Source organism: Typha angustifolia, chromosome 13 (genome assembly GCF_048772165.1).
Source record: "Typha angustifolia cultivar Huaian chromosome 13, ASM4877216v1, whole genome shotgun sequence".
NCBI lineage: Eukaryota > Viridiplantae > Streptophyta > Magnoliopsida > Poales > Typhaceae > Typha > Typha angustifolia.
This window is the reverse complement of record NC_133251.1, coordinates 5992464-6012597: the sequence shown is the minus strand read 5'-3', so window position 1 is coordinate 6012597 and position 20134 is coordinate 5992464. Positions and strand designations below refer to the sequence as shown.

Sequence of the window (20134 nt, the reverse complement as noted above, 5' to 3'; positions counted from 1 at the left end):
AATGATATTAGAGTTAGTAATAACATTTTCGATCATAGTACAAAAAACTTGAGTTTGATAGACATTTGTGAAAGATGTTTATAATGTCCCATTAATTATCCCAATTCAGAGGTGCATCACCTATGATAAATATTTTTTTTAATTGTTTTCGGGTGATTAGAGCTAGGGGTGAAAATGGATCCGATATAGATTAGATAATGCTCAACCCATATCCGGATCCATATTTTAAGTCCGGATACGAATTCGGATACGAATATTGAACGGATAGCAAAATTTAAAATCATATCCTAATTAAATGGATATGGATAATTTTTGGATAGAGAATCGGATCTTAAACGGATATTGATTGAATTTAAAAGAATTATAATAGTTTATTTAGATATAATTAACATAAAAATATTAAGAGTTTTACAACAAATAAATTTTTTATATGTCAAATATGTAAAATTAGAGAAATTAATCTCTATAAATAATATATAATATATTATTAGTAATAATATTAATATTTACTATTTAAATAATCAAACTGAAAACCGTAAATCATTCAAAATAATATGCGGGTAAACGGATATCCGATATCCGTATCCAAATCCGAAAAATATATTCGACCCGTATCTGAATCTGTATCTGAATTTTTTTCAAAAACTCTATCCGTATCCAAATCAGATAGAAATTTTCTATCCGAATCGGGTCGGATCGGAGTTAATCCGACTCGTTTTCACCCCTAATTAGAGCACATAATCTAAGTTAGTTGAAATAAAATAATATTTCTTTCTTGTTACCTCTCTCTCTCTCATATCATTGTGCAATACAAAAGTGCAGCTTAAAAGTATAATTACACCTAGATCTCATAAATTATGCTTATATTCATGTAAACCCTTTTATTTAATTTTTGTAACACATTGAGCTCATAACTATGAAAAACCTTTGAAATGTTCATTCCATTATTTATACTTTAGAATTTTATATTAAAAAAACAATATGTGAGTGCCACTTGATTAATTTTAAATTTTTAGGAATTATTTTACTTTTGTTTTAGAGGAAAAACAATAAAGAGAGGAAAGTTGATAGTAAAGTAGCTGGTTATTAAATATTGTCCATTAAGACCATCACTAGTTAAAGATTCTTAATAGTGGATCGCTGTACTAAAATAAATGACAATGGTTCATGAGAGTTTTAGTGTAATTATGCATAAAAATAATATGCATTACACATTAAGGTGTTCAGAGCTTACAAAAATATATATGTTATGCATAAAAGATTCTCGCTGCAAAGTCAATTATTATGAATTTAATATATTTTTTTATTGTTTATTAAGTGCCTACGGCACTCCACCTTCTTCACAAAATAAAGTAGATAGTGTAGAAGTAAGAAAATGAAAAGAGATTTTAATAACACTTCAAAAAAAAAAAGATAAGCTTTCTCAGTGAAATAAGATTTTATATAGGCCAAAGAAAACTTAGTTATTAAGATACCTTAATATCTTCTCTAAGATATATGGGAAGCTAAGAATAGGATCAAGAATGGTCGTCCCTCATCCTTATTGATCTAGTAATGGATAAGTTTATGTCTTGCCTAATTACTGTAGTGTCCTTCGAGTTTAGGTTTGAAATTACACTGCTTAGGCTCTTGGACTGTCGTGGGACTTTAGTTTCAACCAAAATTTTAATAGGACGTCACACAATGTAGGCTTAATTCGCAAATAAAGTAGTTTATGTCTGCTAATGTGATTACAAAGTAAAATTATCTTGAAAATTATTTATTAGATGTAAGTACTATGCTATCCACATTTTATGAAGTACTTATAAACTTAGCGGTCGAGAATCCATGTCTCTTTTCTTTGAGGTTTACACATTAACAACATATATAGTGCATATTATTTATTGTTGCAGGAACGTATAACTTGTTTAGAAATAATGCAAGTCTCAACTTTTTATTGCTATGTAATTCTAAAAAGGAATAATCTTGCAAATGTTAAAAGTTGAGCCAAAAGCAATTTTGAGGGTTAGATAGCTAATAATTAGTCTAATTATGCCACACTAGGCTTTGGAAAATTCCTACAGTAGAAAATTAAAATACAGAAAGCTCAAACTTATTCACAAACTTTTTTAAGACTTACCAACCAACTTTAATAAAGTTGTTAGGTATATTCTCTATGATTAATAGGTCGCAAGGCAGATTTCAACCTAAAGCTATTATTGTGGAGAAAATTATAGTGATTTGGTGGCTTAACTCAAAGGCCTGACACGGTTCGGTTAGTGGCTCGGCGATGCAATAACTTGAAGAAGCAATTTAACGGTATGATGGCTAGGAGCAATATCTTTGTAAGGTGTAGTTATAGCAATAGCTCGACAAACATACATGACTTATAGTTTAGACTAAACGACTCAGTATATTAGCTAAAGCTTAGCAGGACCAAAGTGTCTCTATGTCAAAAAATAGTTGATTATTTATCTAACTCTTATATAATCTTTGAGCTCTTAAATAACAAAAAATTATTAAACTTCGAGACTACATTCTGATACACCATAATGTAAAAGGGATAACTACACCTTGACTAGCTAAATTATTGCTTATTTTTATATGGACTTCTTAATTTACTTTTCACCACAAGGTGACTCTTTTAAGTCTTAACTATGCAAAAAATTTAAAATATTTCTTAGGTTAGTTATTCATTAGATTTATTCATTAAACAATAAAACGTAATTGTCACGTGAGCAAAATTAGGCATTCTAACATTAATTTATTCTTATTTTAAAAAATTAATAGAAAAAAATTAAAGGATAAGATAGTTATTATATATTTTTCATCGATACCGAAAGATGAGAGATATTAGATAGTTTTTTGTTTTTGAAAGAAATCCAATAATTCCATTAAATTCAATCATCTTTTACAAGTTTGATACACAAAGAAAATAAGAGATATTTTGAAGAGCCCCTCCACCAGCGCTATAAGAGAAATAAGTATTAAGCCCTAACGGCACACAAGATCTAAATAAGGCACAGCCAACACATTCAATCATAGCAGACAAAGCTAACTTAAGCTTCTTTTTTATCTCGAGCAGATCCTGAAGCAGCTAAAGCAATTTAGCTATAACTTGCAAAAAAGATAAAATAATGATCGCCAAGGAAACTATGTGACCCAACGGTCCCCAATTGTGGTCGTCACCCATGACACTGAAGAAAAAGAGAGGTAAGTAGCAGGCAGTAGCGGAGGCAGTGGCGATGAACAATGATAGATTAAGAGGAGGTAGCGGAGCAAGCTTCTAAGAGGAGGTGGAGTTGACAGGAGGGAGTCATCAGTAAGGGGTGGCATAGAGGGAGGTGGTACAAAAGTAGAGAAAAAGGAAAATAAAATGAGAGAAAGAGAAAGGTCAAGGATGGGGGCGGGAGATAAAGAGGACCGTAACCTAGATGGCCATGGTTGTAGCGGCTTTGTCTGCAGCAACTACGGCCTCAATGGCCATGGTTGCGACAACCTCGATAGCAACAACCTCATTCAAGCAAAACAAGGAGGGAGGGAGATAGTAGAAGAAAATGGGGAAAAGAGATAGAGAAAAAAGAAGGGACGAGGGAGGAGGAAGAAGAAAAAAAAGAAAGAAAGAAGAGGGGAGAAATACCTTACCATGCATAAAGGGGAAAAAAAACCCCTCCCCTCCTTCCAACTAAGGCTAGGAGGAGCGGAGAGGGAGGACACCAACAACCACCGACAGGGAAACCCTCGATGGAAGTGAGGAAGAAAACCCAACCCTAGCAGATCTGTTAGAGTTAATGCATTTAAAATTGGATAGTTGAGAAATCAAAGTGTCACAAAAATAAATAAGTGGGTCTATGTGAAAATTGGTATAGTTCACATAATTCAAGTGTAAGTAACTCGTATTTAAACAATTAAACTCAACGTTTTTACATGAAACTTATTCTCTCCTAATTACCTAAGGTCAAATTAAACAAATCATTGTTGGAAAATCATATAATGAAACATGAATTTTAATGTTATATATTTATTTATTTAAATCTATGAAAGAGAGTGAATGAAAATTGGCTTAAAGTGGCGATTGTGTCTAAAAATGTGCAACCATTCAGATGAAACAAAAAGATGTGTTCTTTCATATAAAATGATGTGCCTTTTCATAATCACATCCTTTCATTAAGAAAATATGTAACAAGGATGTGTTTTTTCATTTCAACTAAATAATCACACTCATTCATCGAAAAAGTGTCTTTCCAAATGAAAAGATATGTACTTTCATAATGACACATTCTTTAATGAATGAACACACTCTTTTGTTATAGTTGTTGATTTCTATAAATTAAAAAAGGTCTGTATTTATATAGAATGTTTAATTCTATAATGTATAAGTTTATTTACTTCTTTTTGAATTCAATTCCTTGTGACTTTTGGAATCACATTGTTACCACCAACAATCATAAATAAAATTGGATAAAATCATAGCAATGATAAGCTACAGAAATATCTACAAGAGTCAAGACTGAAAACTCTATATTTAACAATCCACAAATTCCTATACACTATAATCATATAGCCGAGATACCAAATACTCATTTTGGTAGTATCTAATTCACAAATTCCTATACATTATAATCATATAGCCGAGATATCAAATACTCATTTTGTTCTTAAATATTTGCATTAATTTCCTCAAAATTTTTTTATCACAAATATAATTTGCTGCAACACCAGGAGAAGAAGATTTGGGAGCAATTAAATAGCTCCAAAAAAAAAAAGATCTCCAGGAAAACTTTTGTTGCAATCTGTACTCCAAACTACAGAAAGCCTTCTCACCTCTACATTTTAAAAAAAAAAAAAGGAAAAAAAATTAGCAACAAACATTCACATCTTCTCTTGCTAATTAATTCATGACCTGAGAATTAATAACACTACTCTAACCATAAGATTGAGACAAGAATATAGATGGATAGAATCATATTCCATTGAAAAAGTTCCTAGTATGTCCTAGTTGTGACCAAAATTCCTCAAAGGCTTCAAGAATGTGAAAAAAGATGTCTGCAAACTTTCTATGCATGGTTGTCTTGTAAGCAACAGGGGAGCCACATTCATGGTAGGGCCAATGCCCCCCCTAAAATTCCAAAATTATAAGTAGTAAAGTAGAAAACTTGTCTACTTTTATAATTTGGCCTCAATTGCCATTTGACCCCTCTTAATCTCTCATTAACTCCAAGTGGCCTCACCATCCCATTATAACAGATTAAGTGAAAACTATTCAAATTTATTTAGTCTACCTTTATTGTGATTTGTTTTATGAAAAATTAATAGAAGATATGCACAAAGAGCATAACAATAATCTCTCTGGCTCTTTCTCATTCTATAATCATCTATTTTGCTATATTGTAATTAAGAAGAAAATGACAAGCAAATTGATTAATCTCAATTCTTATGTCATAATGTTTGAGTATCTAATTTAATTGCAATTTTTAAATTATTTAGTATATCATTGCTTTCTATTTTGTTACTTATTTATAAGATTTGCTCCACTAAGGTGTGTACTTTTGTTTATTCTAATATAACTTCAAAAGATTAAAGCTTTGATATAACTTAAAATAAAAAGCTATCATGCAACAATTCCCATATATGATTCTTATTAATAAATTAATATTTTCCTAAGATTTAGATGGTCTTTCTAAATTGAATTGAGCTTTATTAGCTCGAGATAAAGAGTATAATATATGTAGAAAGAGTATAATATATGTATGATTTATATAAAAGTGGGCAATATTAATTATAATATATATATATATTAGCACAGGCTTAAAAATTGATTGTTAGGCAAAAAGGATTAGCAATAAAATTCATAAAATAAATGAAGGAAAAAAAAAAGAGAGCTACCTGCAAGAAATATTTCCTCTCTAATGGCGACTCAAAGAACACCCCCGAGTTTTCATCAAAACTACTGTCAATGCCATCGAAGCAGTAGACCCTCTTCCTGACGAGGTTCTCACCCACACGTGAGATCACGCACGTGTAGCTCTCCGAGAGTTCCAATGGCGTCTCCTCCACTTCGTCTTCCTCGTCCTCCTTCTTCTCTTCGTCTTCTTCTTTGGGTTCCTTCGACTTGGCCCAGGGGCTCACGTGGGCGATCGGAATTGGCTCAGAACGAGCCGGGCTCATGGCGGCGACGATCCCGAGGCCCACGGCGCCATTGTTGAAGCTCTTGGGCGACCTCGAGGTGGGAGACAACAGGGCACTGAACGGTTCGACGACCAACGAATCGACCGCGAAGCGATTCTTGGGGTGATTTCCCATCTGGGTTCCTCGGAATCGCTTGTTCTGGCTCAGCATCACTCGACTCCTCGCCGAAAGATTCAGGAGATTTCCATCGATATCACTAAAATTTCGAAGGAAAAGATCCAACCTTTATCACTTAACAGACAGAGATTTCGACGAATGAAGAAATTGGGTTCCTTCAAATAGCTTGCTTTTGCTCTCGAACGAAGTTTTTTAGCTCAACAAAATAGCTGAAAGTTTACAACATCGAGAGCTCAAGATATATAGAAGAGAGAGAGAGAGAGAGAGAGAGAGAGAGAGAGAGAGAGAGAGAGAGAGAGAGATTCTACTACTACTACCTGTGAAGGCTAACAACACACTGTCACTCTATAATTGTTGGGATTGGAGAGAATAAAGCACATCTGGAAATAGCTCTTTGGCGAATTAAAAAGGTGCAAGTGTTGATAATTTAATGGAAGCATTCAACGTACGAATTTGTAGTTTACCACGTTATTATATAAAGTTATTATCATTAATCAGGTGGTTTGGTGGAGCAAAATAGTACTAATCTTTTTTCTTTATATCATCTTATACCATGTGCAATCTTCTCTTTATGTCTTCTATCTGATTCAATCGTATAGATAGATATATTCTTCTGAGGTTGAGGATTAGTGGGTGTCTTAAACTCGAAGGAATTGATTATGATGTGTTGGGTCGATTATTTTCTGTTGATTAGATCTTTTGGACAATTGAATTGTTTTTCAATCCATGTTCAGTACCGATTCTCCATCAAAGCTTCTGAGTGGCTCACAATATTTGTGCTGGATTTGTTCTTGGAATCATCAGTTTCCTTGAATATGACAACAGGATGTGATAACTTTGTTAAACCTTGTTCCACTGTTACAAATCAAGGCAAAAAGGTGACTAGGATATCCATATGTGCCTAAGATAATAATTAAGCAATCATTAATTAAGACGCCTACAAAATTTGGCTAAGAAAAAATAAATAATAAAGATGTTGACGTATTTCAAATAGTTAGTTTAGCAAGCCAAATTAGATGGATTCCTTCCATGGGAAAGAGAAACAATAGATAGAGAGAGAGAGAGAGAGACTTTTGCTTGATGCCCAATCATTGATTTTGAATGAACTTATAACTATTACACACTCATGCAATATATGGCAAAATGATAACTATTGAAACAGTTATTGAGAATTAAGTGAATAATACATTTGTATTAAATATCTTTGATGGGATTGGGCTTCTTGTTGTTTATGGGTTTGAAGTCAAATTGTCGGTTGAAATAGGCTTGATTTGGGCTCGTTTGAAGCTTGAGCTTGAAATTAAGTGAGTTTAAACAAAGCCAGGTTCACTCAAATTCGGCTCATTTACACCTGCTATTCATAATATCATCGAATAATTTACATCATCCAAAACTGGATCAGTTCAAACCAAAGAAGTTTTTGTTCCAAAGGTAAGACCTATATGAGATTATGAGCCACAAAGTTACTTACCAAATTTGTGAAGGTGATGGAGGAAAAATAAGACATTTGCCTAATATAATATTATATTGCAAATCCAAAGAAAAGTTGAAAGTGGCCCACATAAGGGAATGAGCTCAGCTCTTTGAGGCCCATAAGGAGAGCAAAGGCCTCCCCACAAATGGTATCATTGTATAAATCCAAGAAGAAACCCTGAGAGGACTACCAACTACGTGCCTACGTGAGATATGTTAAGAATATAAATTATAAAAATTATCGTCTCCTAACCGTTTAGGTTTTTAAAGTAGTTGATGAGTTAAACATGGAATCAAATAGAGATCTTGAGTTGGAATCCTGTCAGGCTTAGTTGTTATTTTAATTATAAAATTTCTGCCCATTTAAATCAAAGTCTATTTTTTGGGCTCATTTGAGTTTTAGAATATCAAAATATAAAATTATTGTTCTAGAGTAGTAAATAAGTTAATAAAATTAAAAGACCCAGATGATATGCAGGAGAATATAGGGTGATTAAGATCACAAATTCTTTTAGAAGTCCAAAACTAAGAATCTAGTAGTGTAGGAAGTTATTGTGTGCTCTCTGTTAACTGTGTCACTAAATGACTGTTGGGTTTGGTAGCACATCTATAAATAATAATAATAATATGCATGGTAGGATACTACTACCAAGTACCAAGTCTGTCTGTCTAAATGGGACTGGCATTCGGGACATTTGGCATGGTTATTAGGGTAAGGGTTTGGAAGTGAGGAGTCTGCCCCCTCTTGTAGTAAGATGTCTTCTTGTGGTAGCTGATAATGGAAGTAACTCAGTAAGTGCCAAGTCCTACTCTTCACTGAGGTCTGAGGGTTATTTGTTTCGCATCTCCTTGGGGCGTTTTACTCTCGCCATTTGTATATACGATCCCTTTCATCTGCCGCTTCCTCCTCCTCCAATCAGCCTCTTCCGTCGCCTCCTCCGCCGCCTGAACTTTCAAGCCTCCTCCGCCGTCGGCCAGAGGTATGTTTTAAGCATTAATTACCAAATTTGTTGGGCAGCTGGGAGCTTTAGTTATTTTTTCTTATTTTTTTGTCGTGATTTTTGTTTTGGTGTTCTGGACAATTTCTAACTCCTCTTGACGGTAGAGCCACGCAAAATCATGATCGAGGTTGGTTTGTTTGTTTGGTTTATTCCCAAACCAATTTCTAACTCCTCCGGACAATTTCTAAGGCCGGTTGTTGGAGTAACGACACATTTCCCACTTGATGTAGGACAGAACTTAGAAATATTAATCGGTTGAATACTTCAAATTAAATTGTCATAGCAATAAGAAAAGGAAAAAAGACACTTTTCCATTTAAATTTTGAAGCATTAGTAGCTGACCATGCAAATACAGAATCTATGAAATTCTACTAATGCACAGAAATCAAAAAGTAGCTTTCTCCCCTTTCCTCATTTCCATATTTCACTGCCATGAGAACTGAATACTTGTTAATTAAATCAGATAATATCTATATTGTAGCTAATCATTCTTTAATTAAATCTGATAATATCATAATGTGCTCACTGATTTGCCAGTTTATTATAGCTAAGCATTTGCTATAATTTGATATTTGGTGGAATATTTGTTGTTGATTAAGTATAACAGAATGGAGATGACATGTTAATGTAGTTTGGCTGTGAAAGGCACCTAATGATTCAATGTCTCAAATTTTACTTTCATTAGATATTACTAAAATATCTTATTCTATGTGCTAGTGAACACGTGAAATTTATGTTCTATAACAAAGCCGTCTGGCACATTTATCTTATTTTACTTTTTGAGATATCTCGAAAATAGTTAAGCTTTTCATTTGGAGCTTATGACTATATTATACTTGCTTGGTAAACTTATCTGTGCTTAAAAATTGCATACACCTTTCTTTGAATGATACTTGGTTGGTAAACATATCTTATTTTACAGTTTTAGATATTTCCTGAATAGTTAAGCTTTTCATTAGAAGCTTATGACTATATTTTACTTGGTTAATAAACTTATCTGTGCTGAAAAGTTGCATACTCCTTCGAATGATACATTGAAATCCAAGGTTTAATTTATATGTAGAATATCATAGTATAAATTTAAGTACAGAACTGCATAACAAGTAAAAGTTTGGCATTTTGAGTATGTGGCAGCTTCATAGGATACTTCTTGCCAATCTTCTTTCTTCCTACACATGCATATAGTAATTATTTTTCTTTGTCAAATTGTAGGAAAGTGGTATCTGTAAAGGAAACTTAAATTTGCATTGTTTGTATTAAATTAGATATTACTAGAATTTAAGTAGTACTTCTGTTTTTGTTTTGTTTTTTGTATGTAGATGTCAGAGTCAGTAACTAAGAATCTTTCTAAATCATCTGATGTTGTTACCGATAATGTACCTATTGAAATTGGAAGATAGTGTTGAAATATAATAAATACACATCCAAGAAGGCCGTGTTTACATTTATTTTAAGGCCTCGAATGAGTTCCAAAATATCACATGTGCACTTCCTTTAAAGATCAGTCCGTTCTTGTGGTTCTATTATTTGATAAATACAAATCAGGAGATGGTAACACTATAAAAGCAAGTCAGTAGGTCATTGTTTTATGATTTTATCTGTGAGACCAACACATAACTGGTGTTAGATAAATAGAGGTTTTATATTTAGGACTATTTCTGCTTGATGATTAAAACATGCTAAACTAAATTAGGGAACCACATAGAAACCACTAGTTAAGAAAGTTTTAACATTACACCATGCCTTATCCAATAGAAGCATCATATTTAGTTTACTTTTCTCAGTTTTCTGCATTAGTGGTTTGACATACAAAGAGTTAGATCAAGGATCCACATAGATGCATAATTGAGCAAGAATACACCATGCTTATTTATTAAATTTTAGATGCTTATTTATAAACTACGATGCCTCATAATTTGAAGAACGGACACTTACTATGAATATACAAATTTAATGTTTGTTCAGATAAAGAAAGTAAATTATTACCTTCATGGCTGATGATAAGAGATGCTGATCTCAGATAATTGGCAAAGTTTGGTGAGAAAAGTGAAGTATTCCATAGAAAGGAACTCATTTCCTGAAACCTGTATTCTGAGATAAATGAGATTAATTGTCTGCTTTCTTGGACTCCGAATTAGATGGGAAAAGAGAAGGTTCGTGATACATGATTAGAGATGTTATTCTCAAACAGTCAGACTTTAAGGGCTATTCAGGTGAGGGTGAATTCACAAATCTAGTTCACTTCTAAAGGGATTTCAGTATTATCTTAGTTGACTTGGTTAGTGGATTACAGGTTACCTTTATTATACCAAAGACATGTTCCTGATAAGCAGTGGAGTCATCTTAAACAACCTGAAGAAAGTTAAAAACAGATATGCAGTACTCGAAAGCTCTTAAGGAGCAAGTTAAGCCATAGTTTTGAGTTTCAACCGTAAGAGATTGGTTTCAGTTAGAAATTTAATATTACTCCTATTCCATAAGAGATTCATTTCACCAGAAGCATGTAAAAGCCATTTTTCTGTCCTTCCTCTTTAAGATTGATCTGATTAGCTTTGAAATGGAAAATAAAATATCTCCAAACTTTCTGACAAGCAGGAGTTTCAGAGACCATCAATTGTCTATACTCCATAGAGATTTGACCATTGTCAAAAATCACTAGCTTTGATATATTGGAAATTTAAGTAGTTAACTATGAACATTTTTAGCTGGTGGTTTTCTAGAATAAAATGAAATATAAAGTGTCAAATTGCATGTAGTGATAACATATATGTTCTCCATGTCTTCTATGACAGGGAATGTCGTGTAAAAAATTTCTACTTCTCTGTGTTAATCGTGTCTCTTCATATATTTATATAGACTGCAATGGCAGTGGAATGTGTATCTCTTTGTTTTAGATGAAATCAAAACTTCAAGCTGCAACTTAATCTGAATTTATATTGTTTGATATTTCTTTCTTATTCTTTGCAGTTTATTTGATACTTAATAACTTTAAAACATCTAATTTTAAGGCAGGGTGCACTTGTTATGGATGACATGGATGCAGATGGCAATGTCAGTGAAAGAAGGACGGTGTTTGTTACAGTGGGAACCACATGCTTTGATGCTCTTGTCAAGGCAGTAGATTCTAAGCAAGTTAAAGAAGCATTATCCCAAAAGGGTTACACCGATCTTCTCATTCAAATGGGCCGTGGAACCTATATACCATCGAAGGTACTCATTTCTCTTTGCTTTTGCTTGATAATAAGCTACATTGCTGGTAGGGTTAAAGCATAAGGATTTCTATATATATTTGATGCTTGTATCCTTGATGATATATGCCTATCAAGTGAATCATTTTCTGCATTTAATCTTGCTTAGTAAGAGACATTTAGCTGATTATGCAGACAAACCATGTAAGTTGGTTATTTTGTGCCCTATTGTGGTTTCATGACTAATCGAACAAGAAGTCTAGCAGCACACTAGCAAACCTAATGCTTTTTCACAGTCAAAAAATGTATGTTGATGTTGTGCAGTAGTGTTTAAGTTGGAAAGGTACTGTCATTGTGGAAACGTTACTTGCCACTGATTATAAACAATAAATTTTGGAGGAAATTTAACACATGAACTACATGCGAAACAAGAAAGTAATTCATAGGTTATTTCTGTGATGGGTCAAAACTGGTGAGCTTACAATTTTTGGTGAGTTTTTAATTGATGTTGAAACAAATCTGTTTGGAAGTAATCTTAAATTCCCAACCCAAACAAATCTCCTACAGTTGAAACTCAAAAGTATAGCTTAACTTGCTTATTAAGAGCAAGGTTCTGAAACTTGGTATCGGGATTGGGATTGGCTGTTAGAAAAAACGATACGTATTGGCTGTATCAGCCGGATCCGCCACTCGTATCAGATCAGACTATTTTTAATTACGTAAAATTTTAAATGTCATTTAAAATGTAGAAACATTTCTAAAAATTTATTAAAAAATAACAAAAAAATAAGAAATAAAAATTAGTCACATATAAACTTTAAAAACTAAAAAAGAAAGTCACGTAAAACTATAATAAATTTTGACTTAAATTAAACAAATTTTTATACTTATAAATTATTACTGCAAAACAATATGAAGAAGGAGATATCTCTTCTATATTGTTCTATAGCAGTAAGAAAAAAGTAGTCAAAAAGTGGGTGAGAAAGAAGGAAAAAAATAAAAACTCATCCGAGTTCACCAAAAAGTGGACTAGCCAAAGGGACTCACCGGAACAGCCACCAAATGAACTCGGTGAAGTGTGACAGTAAGAAAAGAGTGTGTTTAAGAGATAGAGATAGAGAGTAAAAACTAAAAATTTTTAAAAAGAAGTAGTTGATGACATCAATTATTAATGTCTCCGATGTTAGATATATTTTAAATTCTACCTGAATCTTAAAAAAAATTAATTTCAGTCGATATGGCCGAGTTTCGGTCAATTCAACCGATACGATTGAGACAAATCAGCCAATACGATCGAAACTGGTCGATACCGCCGAAACTGGCCAAAACCAGACCGAAACCAGTCTGATCGGGATCAGCCGATTTTGGGATCCATGATTAAGAGCTTTCAAGTATTGCATATCTGTTTTTAACTTTCTTCGGGTTGTTTAAGATGACTCCACTACTTATCAGGAACATGGCTTGGCTTTGGTATAATAAAGGTAACCTGTAATCCACTAACCAAGTCAACTAAGATAATACTGAAATCCCTTTAGAAGTGAACTAGCTTTGTGAATTCACTCCTCGCCTGAATAACCCTTAAAAGTTTGAGAATAACATCTCTAATCATGTATCACAAACCTTCTCTTTTCTCATCTCATTCAGAGTCCAAGAAAATAGACAATAGGTCTCATTTTATCTCAGAATACAGGTTTCAGGAAATGAGTCTCTTTCTATGGACTACTTCACTTTCTCACCAAGCATTGCCAATTATCTGAGATCATCATCTCTTATCATCAGCCATGCAGGTAATAATTTACTTTCTTTATCTGAACAAACATTTTTAATTTGCATATTCATAGTAAGTGTCAGTTCTTCAAATTATGAGGCATTGTCATTTATAAATAAGCATCTGAAATTTAAGAAATAGGCATGGTGTAATTCTTGCTTAATTATGCATCTATGTGGATCCTTGATCTAACTCTTTGTATGTCAAATCACTACTGCAGAAAAGTAAACTAAATATGATGCTTCTATTTGTTTGACATTAGTATCTATTGATTTTATCAGTAAGAGATAGTTGATAAACTGCAGAAACTTGGAGTTCTGCATAATAATCAAGGAGGAACAACAACAAAAGCTGCATTGTTGTTTTCTGAATATCCATTGGATAGGGCATGGTGTAATGTTAAAACTTTCTTAACTAGTGGTTTCTATGCTGTTCCCTAGTTTAGTTTAGCATGTTTTAATCATCAAGCAAATATAGTCCTAAATATAAGACCTCTATTTATCTAACACCAGTTATGTGTTGGTCTCACAGATAAAGCAATGACCTACTTTCTTTTATAGTGATTTCCATCTACTTATTCATATTTATCAAACAATAGAACCACAAGAATGGACTGATGTTTATAGGAAACGTGCATGTGAAGTTCTGGAACTCACTTGAGACCTTAAAATGAATGTTAACATGACCTTCTTGGATGTGTATTCATTATATTTCAACACTATCTTGCGTTAGAGGATCTTTCTGTGGTTTACTTCTACAAAAATCATTCTATCAGTAATCGTGTTAACTTGGTCAGCTACTTGCCATGCAGAGAAAGAGTTGGTTGATTACTTAAATCAGAGGAATAGTTCATTACATCCATGTGCTTTAAGAGTTCTTATTTTAAAATAATTTCTTTAAATGAATGAAGAAGCACCGATCCAATCAAATGGCATAACATATGAGATCTCCTTTGATTGAACCGGTATAGAATAAAATTTATTAGGATGTGCTTGGAAACCCATGTGCACAATCTCATTTTAGTTGTAAGGTTCTTCTGTTCATCTTGTATGTGCATTCTTTTCTAATGTTGAGTAAACCAAACTTCTCATTAGTGAAGTAAAGACAGACCTTGACGTGTTAGCATATAGGTGGAGTAGTTTATAGTTGACAGTGTATAATCTCCATTGTTAGATAGGTCTAGCATTGCTGTCTAATTAAGTCTTGAAATTGTGGACTGTATCACAAGTTGTCTCTTGATATTGCCACCGCCCAATATCCAGGCTTGAGTCACAAATCCCTTGTCTGGGTGAACTATATTTTTGCAAATTCACGAGTTTAGTTTGTGATAAGATCAAATATTGAACTTAGTTTTGGTTTTCAGGTGTTGATTACATTTTGTTTAGTGAGAATACTCTACCCTCCAATTGTTATGCTGCAAAACACGCATTGTTTATCTATTTATTTCTTGTGATAGTGCAGCTTTACCCTTTGGAATAATTAGTAACGAAGTAAACGGGTGTATCAATGCAAGATTGCAGTTAGAGATCATATATATATATATAGCCATTCTCTATGAAACTGCATCTATTATCTAATCAGTATATTGAGCTGATCTTTCCCTTCGTACCGTGTGGCATTGAGAGTGAAAGAATGGTACGTTCTGTTTTGAACTAATTGAACTTGAGCTGTCAATGCAGGTGCAGGGAGCATATTTGAAACACTAAGATTGGGTAAACCTCTAATTGTTGTCGTTAACGAGGATTTGATGGACAACCACCAAAGTGAGCTTGCAGAGGAACTGGCAGACAGGAAACACCTCTTCTGTGCCCACCCTCACACACTCTGCGACACTATTGAGGCGATGAACTTGGAGACTCTCCTTCCTTACCCACCAGGAGATCCTATGCCAATTGCTACTCTGATGAACAAATTTCTTGGCTTCCCAACTGATTAATCACCCCCAACTCATTCATACATGTCTATCTCATAGGTTCAAGAATCTGGTCTCCGTCTGCAGCCAAAATTCAACGTGATCAATGCCAGGATGTGTCCAGGTATCTCCAACATTGGTACATTATAAAGGGTCTTCGCTTGATGAGGTATCTTGTTTCTTTATAGATAATGCTTTGATGAGGTAGTTTTAAGGGCTGTTTACCTCGGTTGTTAACTGCATTGAAGTGTTTGCAAGGTAGGGGAATTGTGATAATATTGATTTTGTGCACTTATGTTACACTAAACTTTAATTAACACTCATTAATTATTTTATATATAATATACTCGTAACTCCTGTTAACAATCTATCACCTTCCCATGTAAGTGTATAAGTAATAGAAAATTGTTCACAAAACAAAGAACAGAGAGCAGAGCTATGGGGATTGAAAATATTAGCTATTTAGTATCAAATACTTGGGAAGTTGGTAAGCAAACGAATTACCGATCTCAAATGCAAATACCAAAAGGAAAAGAAAAAATCATTAACAAGATTACGAAGAGAAAGAGAATCGAGATTAAGGAGAAAATTGTGTGGACCAGTAAAAAAGGGGGGGAAATAGAATCTATCATTATCCGAAGAAATCTTGGATGCCCTTGCCGGCGAAGACCTGGTCGGATATCTCGGCGAGTACGGCGTTGACGGTGAGAAGAGCAACGGTGGACCCGGCGATGACGGCGAGGACAACGCCAGTGGTGCCGACGACCTTCCCGAAGGCCGGCCACTCGATCTCACGTACCTCCTCCGCCACCCCGCCCAAGAACGCATCCCCTTCCTTCTCCTTCTCCTTCCTCGCCTTCATCATCTCCCTCAGCTCCGTTGCCACTGCAGTGGCGGCGGTGGACTCCTCCTCCTTCGATTCTTCCTGCTTTCCCGAATCCGTATCTTCCTCCTGCTTCTCCTCCTCTTCTAGGGTTTCGGATGCGCCGCCGTTCTCCTGGGCGCGGAAGAGGGGAAGTCGGCGGCGGGAGAGGAGACGAAGGGGAGGAGGCGATGGCGCGTGGATTGCAATGCGGCGGTTGGTCGAGACGGAAGGCCGGGAGGCGGCGGCGAGAGGTGGCGGAGGTAGGAGTTTGGGTAGGATTCGGGGGAAGGAAGCTATCGCCATTCTTCTATAGTAACCTGTAAGCGTGTGTAGAATTAAAACCGGAACTTTACTGGAGGAGTTTATCCTTTTAGAGAGTCTTTGGCCAACCTACAAGAGAACATATTTATTAGCTCAGCCACGTACAAAATCACCATTAGAGATAATAATTCGTAATAGATTTATTAATTTGCTAATATAATAAAAGATTATTGTCTCTATCGCTGTCTCAGACAATAATTTATATATAAAGTGAATCGCTTTATCAGACAATGGTTTTTATTTAAAGTAAATCGATTTCTCATACAAACAATATATATATATACATACGTGAAAATAAGAAAAGGTATACAAAATTCACCATCTTCCACGTGGCGCTGAGCTTGTAAAAGCTGTAGCAGTACTGTAATAAATTTGAATGGTATAGTGGTTTGGTTAAAAAGAAACTTTTCTATAACAGTAGTTTGGTCAAAAAATCTTATTAAGCTTAGCTCAGATTGCGAATAAAGAAGGATCTACTTTTGATGTTTAGTTAGAAAAAATGAATTAAAGAAGTGGTTTCTTATAATAAAAAATACGTTTACAAGTCATTTGTGATAAAGCGCTTCATTAAACTCAATTTATTTTCGCTAACACCCTCAAATTTTATTTATTTATAAGATAATTACATAAGGACTACTAAACTATTGCCCATTTTTATATGCACTATTTATTTACTTGACTTTTAATTTTTTTTTTTTTTTTTTTTTTTTACATATTTGATCCCCTGGTGTAAACTACTAAAAATCTGAATTTTCTCTTTTATCTTCTGCAACCCAGTTGCCCTGCTATTCCTCATCTCTTCATTTTAACCCTAAGCCTGCTACTAAACATTTCCCACCCTCTGTTCATGGCCTCCTCTGATGACGACTTCCTCAAAAGGTTCTGCGAGCTTCTTTCCAAGAGCAAAATAGAATTGACAGAAGGTTGTTAAAGCTGTCGGTGAATTAGAAGACAATATTGATGGAAGCTTTTATAATTTCTTTCACTGAAGGGCATTAGTTGAAGAAAAAGGTTTAGTGAAAGGAGGAAAGAAGAAAAGAAGGCTTTAGACTGGCACTGAGCGATTTATAATCATTTATAAGAATTAGTAATCATTTATGAAATAAGAACAGAGATAGATAATGGCAACCCTCACAAATCTCTCCCACGAAAAAGAAAAGAGACGCTACACAAGAGGTTTTTAAAAAAAAAAAATCGATGAGCAATACATAAGAACAACTTAATTGTAACTAGAGAAAAGGAGTTAAACAAGTTCTGTTAACATTTTAGACATTCTACGGCTAACAGCTGACAGTAATAAAGCATTGAATAGTTAACACATACCATCTAACCCATAACACTTGATAATTACCAATTAAATTTGCCAAGAATAATAAATCAAGGTGACAATATAGAAATTGTGCTGCAACCTTCCGCATGCTTTGTCACCTATAAAGAAAAATAATAGTCAGGTTTCTATGTCAGAAAGGGGAGCAGCATAAAAATATTGATCAAGTGACCAAGTGATTCTCTTCAAGAATGTTAACAGAATAAATAAAGACAGCATATCTGCAAAGAAGAACATTTAGATAAAGTTTCTAAAGAAGACAAATCATAAGAGTTAATACTTGATCTTTTGGTGTTCTCTGCGTCTTGTTTTCTCCTTCTGCCTGATTGTATTGTGATTATTTAATTTTATTTTGTGGTTTTTCAGTATCCAATCACACATGAACTGTGAGCATGTTTTTTCAACTAATGGTATCAGGTTAACTGGTTGAGAACAACAAGATATAAAGGCATCGAGGTCAGTGATGCAACAAATGTCAGAGGAAAAAGAACACAAGATCATCCGACTAGCATCAGTATGCAGAATGCATCCAATCTAACAACATCTAGGTACTATCTAACTACTGGTGCGTTGTAACCTAAACTACCGAATTAGATCAAAAGAAAGGTATATGGTACATGCTATCTAATCGTTCAACAATTAAAAGGCATACAGTAAACTGTTCAGACAAAGGTAGAGAAGCAAGGCACTAGTGGCCCTAGAACTCAGAAATGTCTACTTGTACACACACGCACACAAAGATACAAATAAGAATTGGACTACTTGGACTACAAACTTTATCTTAAAACTTTTAAAAAACGTTTTACGCACTTGTTGCCATTAAAAGTGCTTCGGAATTCTAAAGAGATATATAGTATAACTCAATTGTACAATAGCCATGAAGGGACTCGCTTAAAATCTTCTTGTTTTGACAGATTATTCTAACAATATATGACACATTGCCATTTGATAGTAAATCTTCTGTCATAAACCCAATAATATAGGAAACATTAATATTAGTTAGTAAAATATCAGATACAAACATATAATTTCACAATTAATATCTTTAAAGAGAATATGATCACTGCACAGATATTGTATTTTTTATAAAGTACAATAGAATGAATATAATTATTCTATTGATTAATAGGTTCTATGAGATAAGTTGTCAACCAGAATTGTCAATCAATAAGATCAAAAATAAAATGGCCTCTACCGTATCCTTATACATAATGGTAATATGTTCAAATATTACTTACATCTTTAATCATGTCAAAAGGAAAGTAGATTAATATATAACAACAGGAAACATAATAAACACATTCTAAAGCAATGTGTTTCGTATAACAGAATAAAATAAACAATTTGATAAGAAACCAAGGTAGAAGTTACTTTACATATTACATTATGCAATCATATGGTACATTGGTACTTAATGATATGCTATCTGAGTTTATGATATAATAATTTTAAGTTCGCACCTAAAATATTACTTGAACACAGACACCGAATTGAACAATTATGAATGCAATAGAAAATATACATTTCACGGGCCATATTTAATGACTAATAAAGGAAAGGCACCATGTGGATACACAAGTATGTGCACACCTAATTGACAGCATACAATAGAATAAAAGAGCATAGAATGATTTCAATCCAAACAAAATCAGAGCAGCAACTTTACCTGATCAAAATTCACATGCAGGTCCTTTCTAATGGAACGTTCCTCAAAATGTCCCCAATTTCTTGCTGAGCCTGAACTCAAACTTGGCCATCCAAGGACTCGAGAGTTCCTTGTTGCCAATCAATGGAAACTGGATCACGCTCAAGAATGATTGTGAGAAAACCATTCATTTGCACAGCCAGATTGTCGACTGCACCTGACCAGCCAGACTACAGTTGAGCAAGCCAAGCTCCATCCACTTGCTACTAGACACCATTGACGGGCAATCCTCCACCTTGATATAGCCATATTTCCTGAAAAGAAGTGAATATTTGCATAAGTCAACTAG

At 34.0% G+C, this 20134-nt stretch overlaps 3 protein-coding genes across 6 annotated transcripts; 1 reads left to right on the top strand and 2 right to left on the bottom strand.

Moving 5' to 3' along the window:
- Positions 1–4471: 4471 nt before the first annotated feature.
- LOC140772932 (uncharacterized) lies at positions 4472–6804 on the bottom strand. The gene is made up of 3 exons (XM_073115193.1): positions 6603–6804; positions 5866–6494; positions 4472–4805 (listed from the first exon to the last, which is right to left on the bottom strand). The coding sequence occupies exons 2-3, from the start codon at positions 6316–6318 to the stop codon at positions 4800–4802; spliced, it is 459 nt and encodes a 152-aa protein (XP_072971294.1). The 5' UTR covers positions 6319–6494; positions 6603–6804; the 3' UTR covers positions 4472–4799.
- Positions 6805–8417: 1613 nt separating this feature from the next.
- On the top strand, positions 8418–16003 carry LOC140774109 (uncharacterized). 4 transcript variants are annotated; one of them, XM_073116967.1, is made up of 6 exons: positions 8418–8738; positions 10725–10796; positions 10898–10972; positions 11772–11969; positions 13638–13734; positions 15395–16003. In XM_073116967.1, exons 3-6 carry the CDS (start codon positions 10934–10936, stop codon positions 15649–15651), a joined length of 591 nt encoding a protein of 196 aa, XP_072973068.1. In that variant the 5' UTR covers positions 8418–8738; positions 10725–10796; positions 10898–10933; the 3' UTR covers positions 15652–16003. The 4 variants fall into 4 exon arrangements, with proteins under 4 accessions (XP_072973068.1, XP_072973070.1, XP_072973071.1 ...); XM_073116969.1 differs by having other exon boundaries at positions 10725–10972; positions 11768–11969; positions 15395–15998; XM_073116970.1 differs by lacking the exons at positions 10725–10796; positions 10898–10972 and having other exon boundaries at positions 8475–8738; positions 11768–11969; positions 15395–15999.
- Positions 16004–16185: 182 nt separating this feature from the next.
- LOC140774110 (uncharacterized) lies at positions 16186–16872 on the bottom strand. Its single transcript, XM_073116972.1, has one exon. The coding sequence runs from the start codon at positions 16793–16795 to the stop codon at positions 16259–16261; it is 537 nt and encodes a 178-aa protein (XP_072973073.1). The 5' UTR covers positions 16796–16872; the 3' UTR covers positions 16186–16258.
- Positions 16873–20134: the final 3262 nt, after the last annotated feature.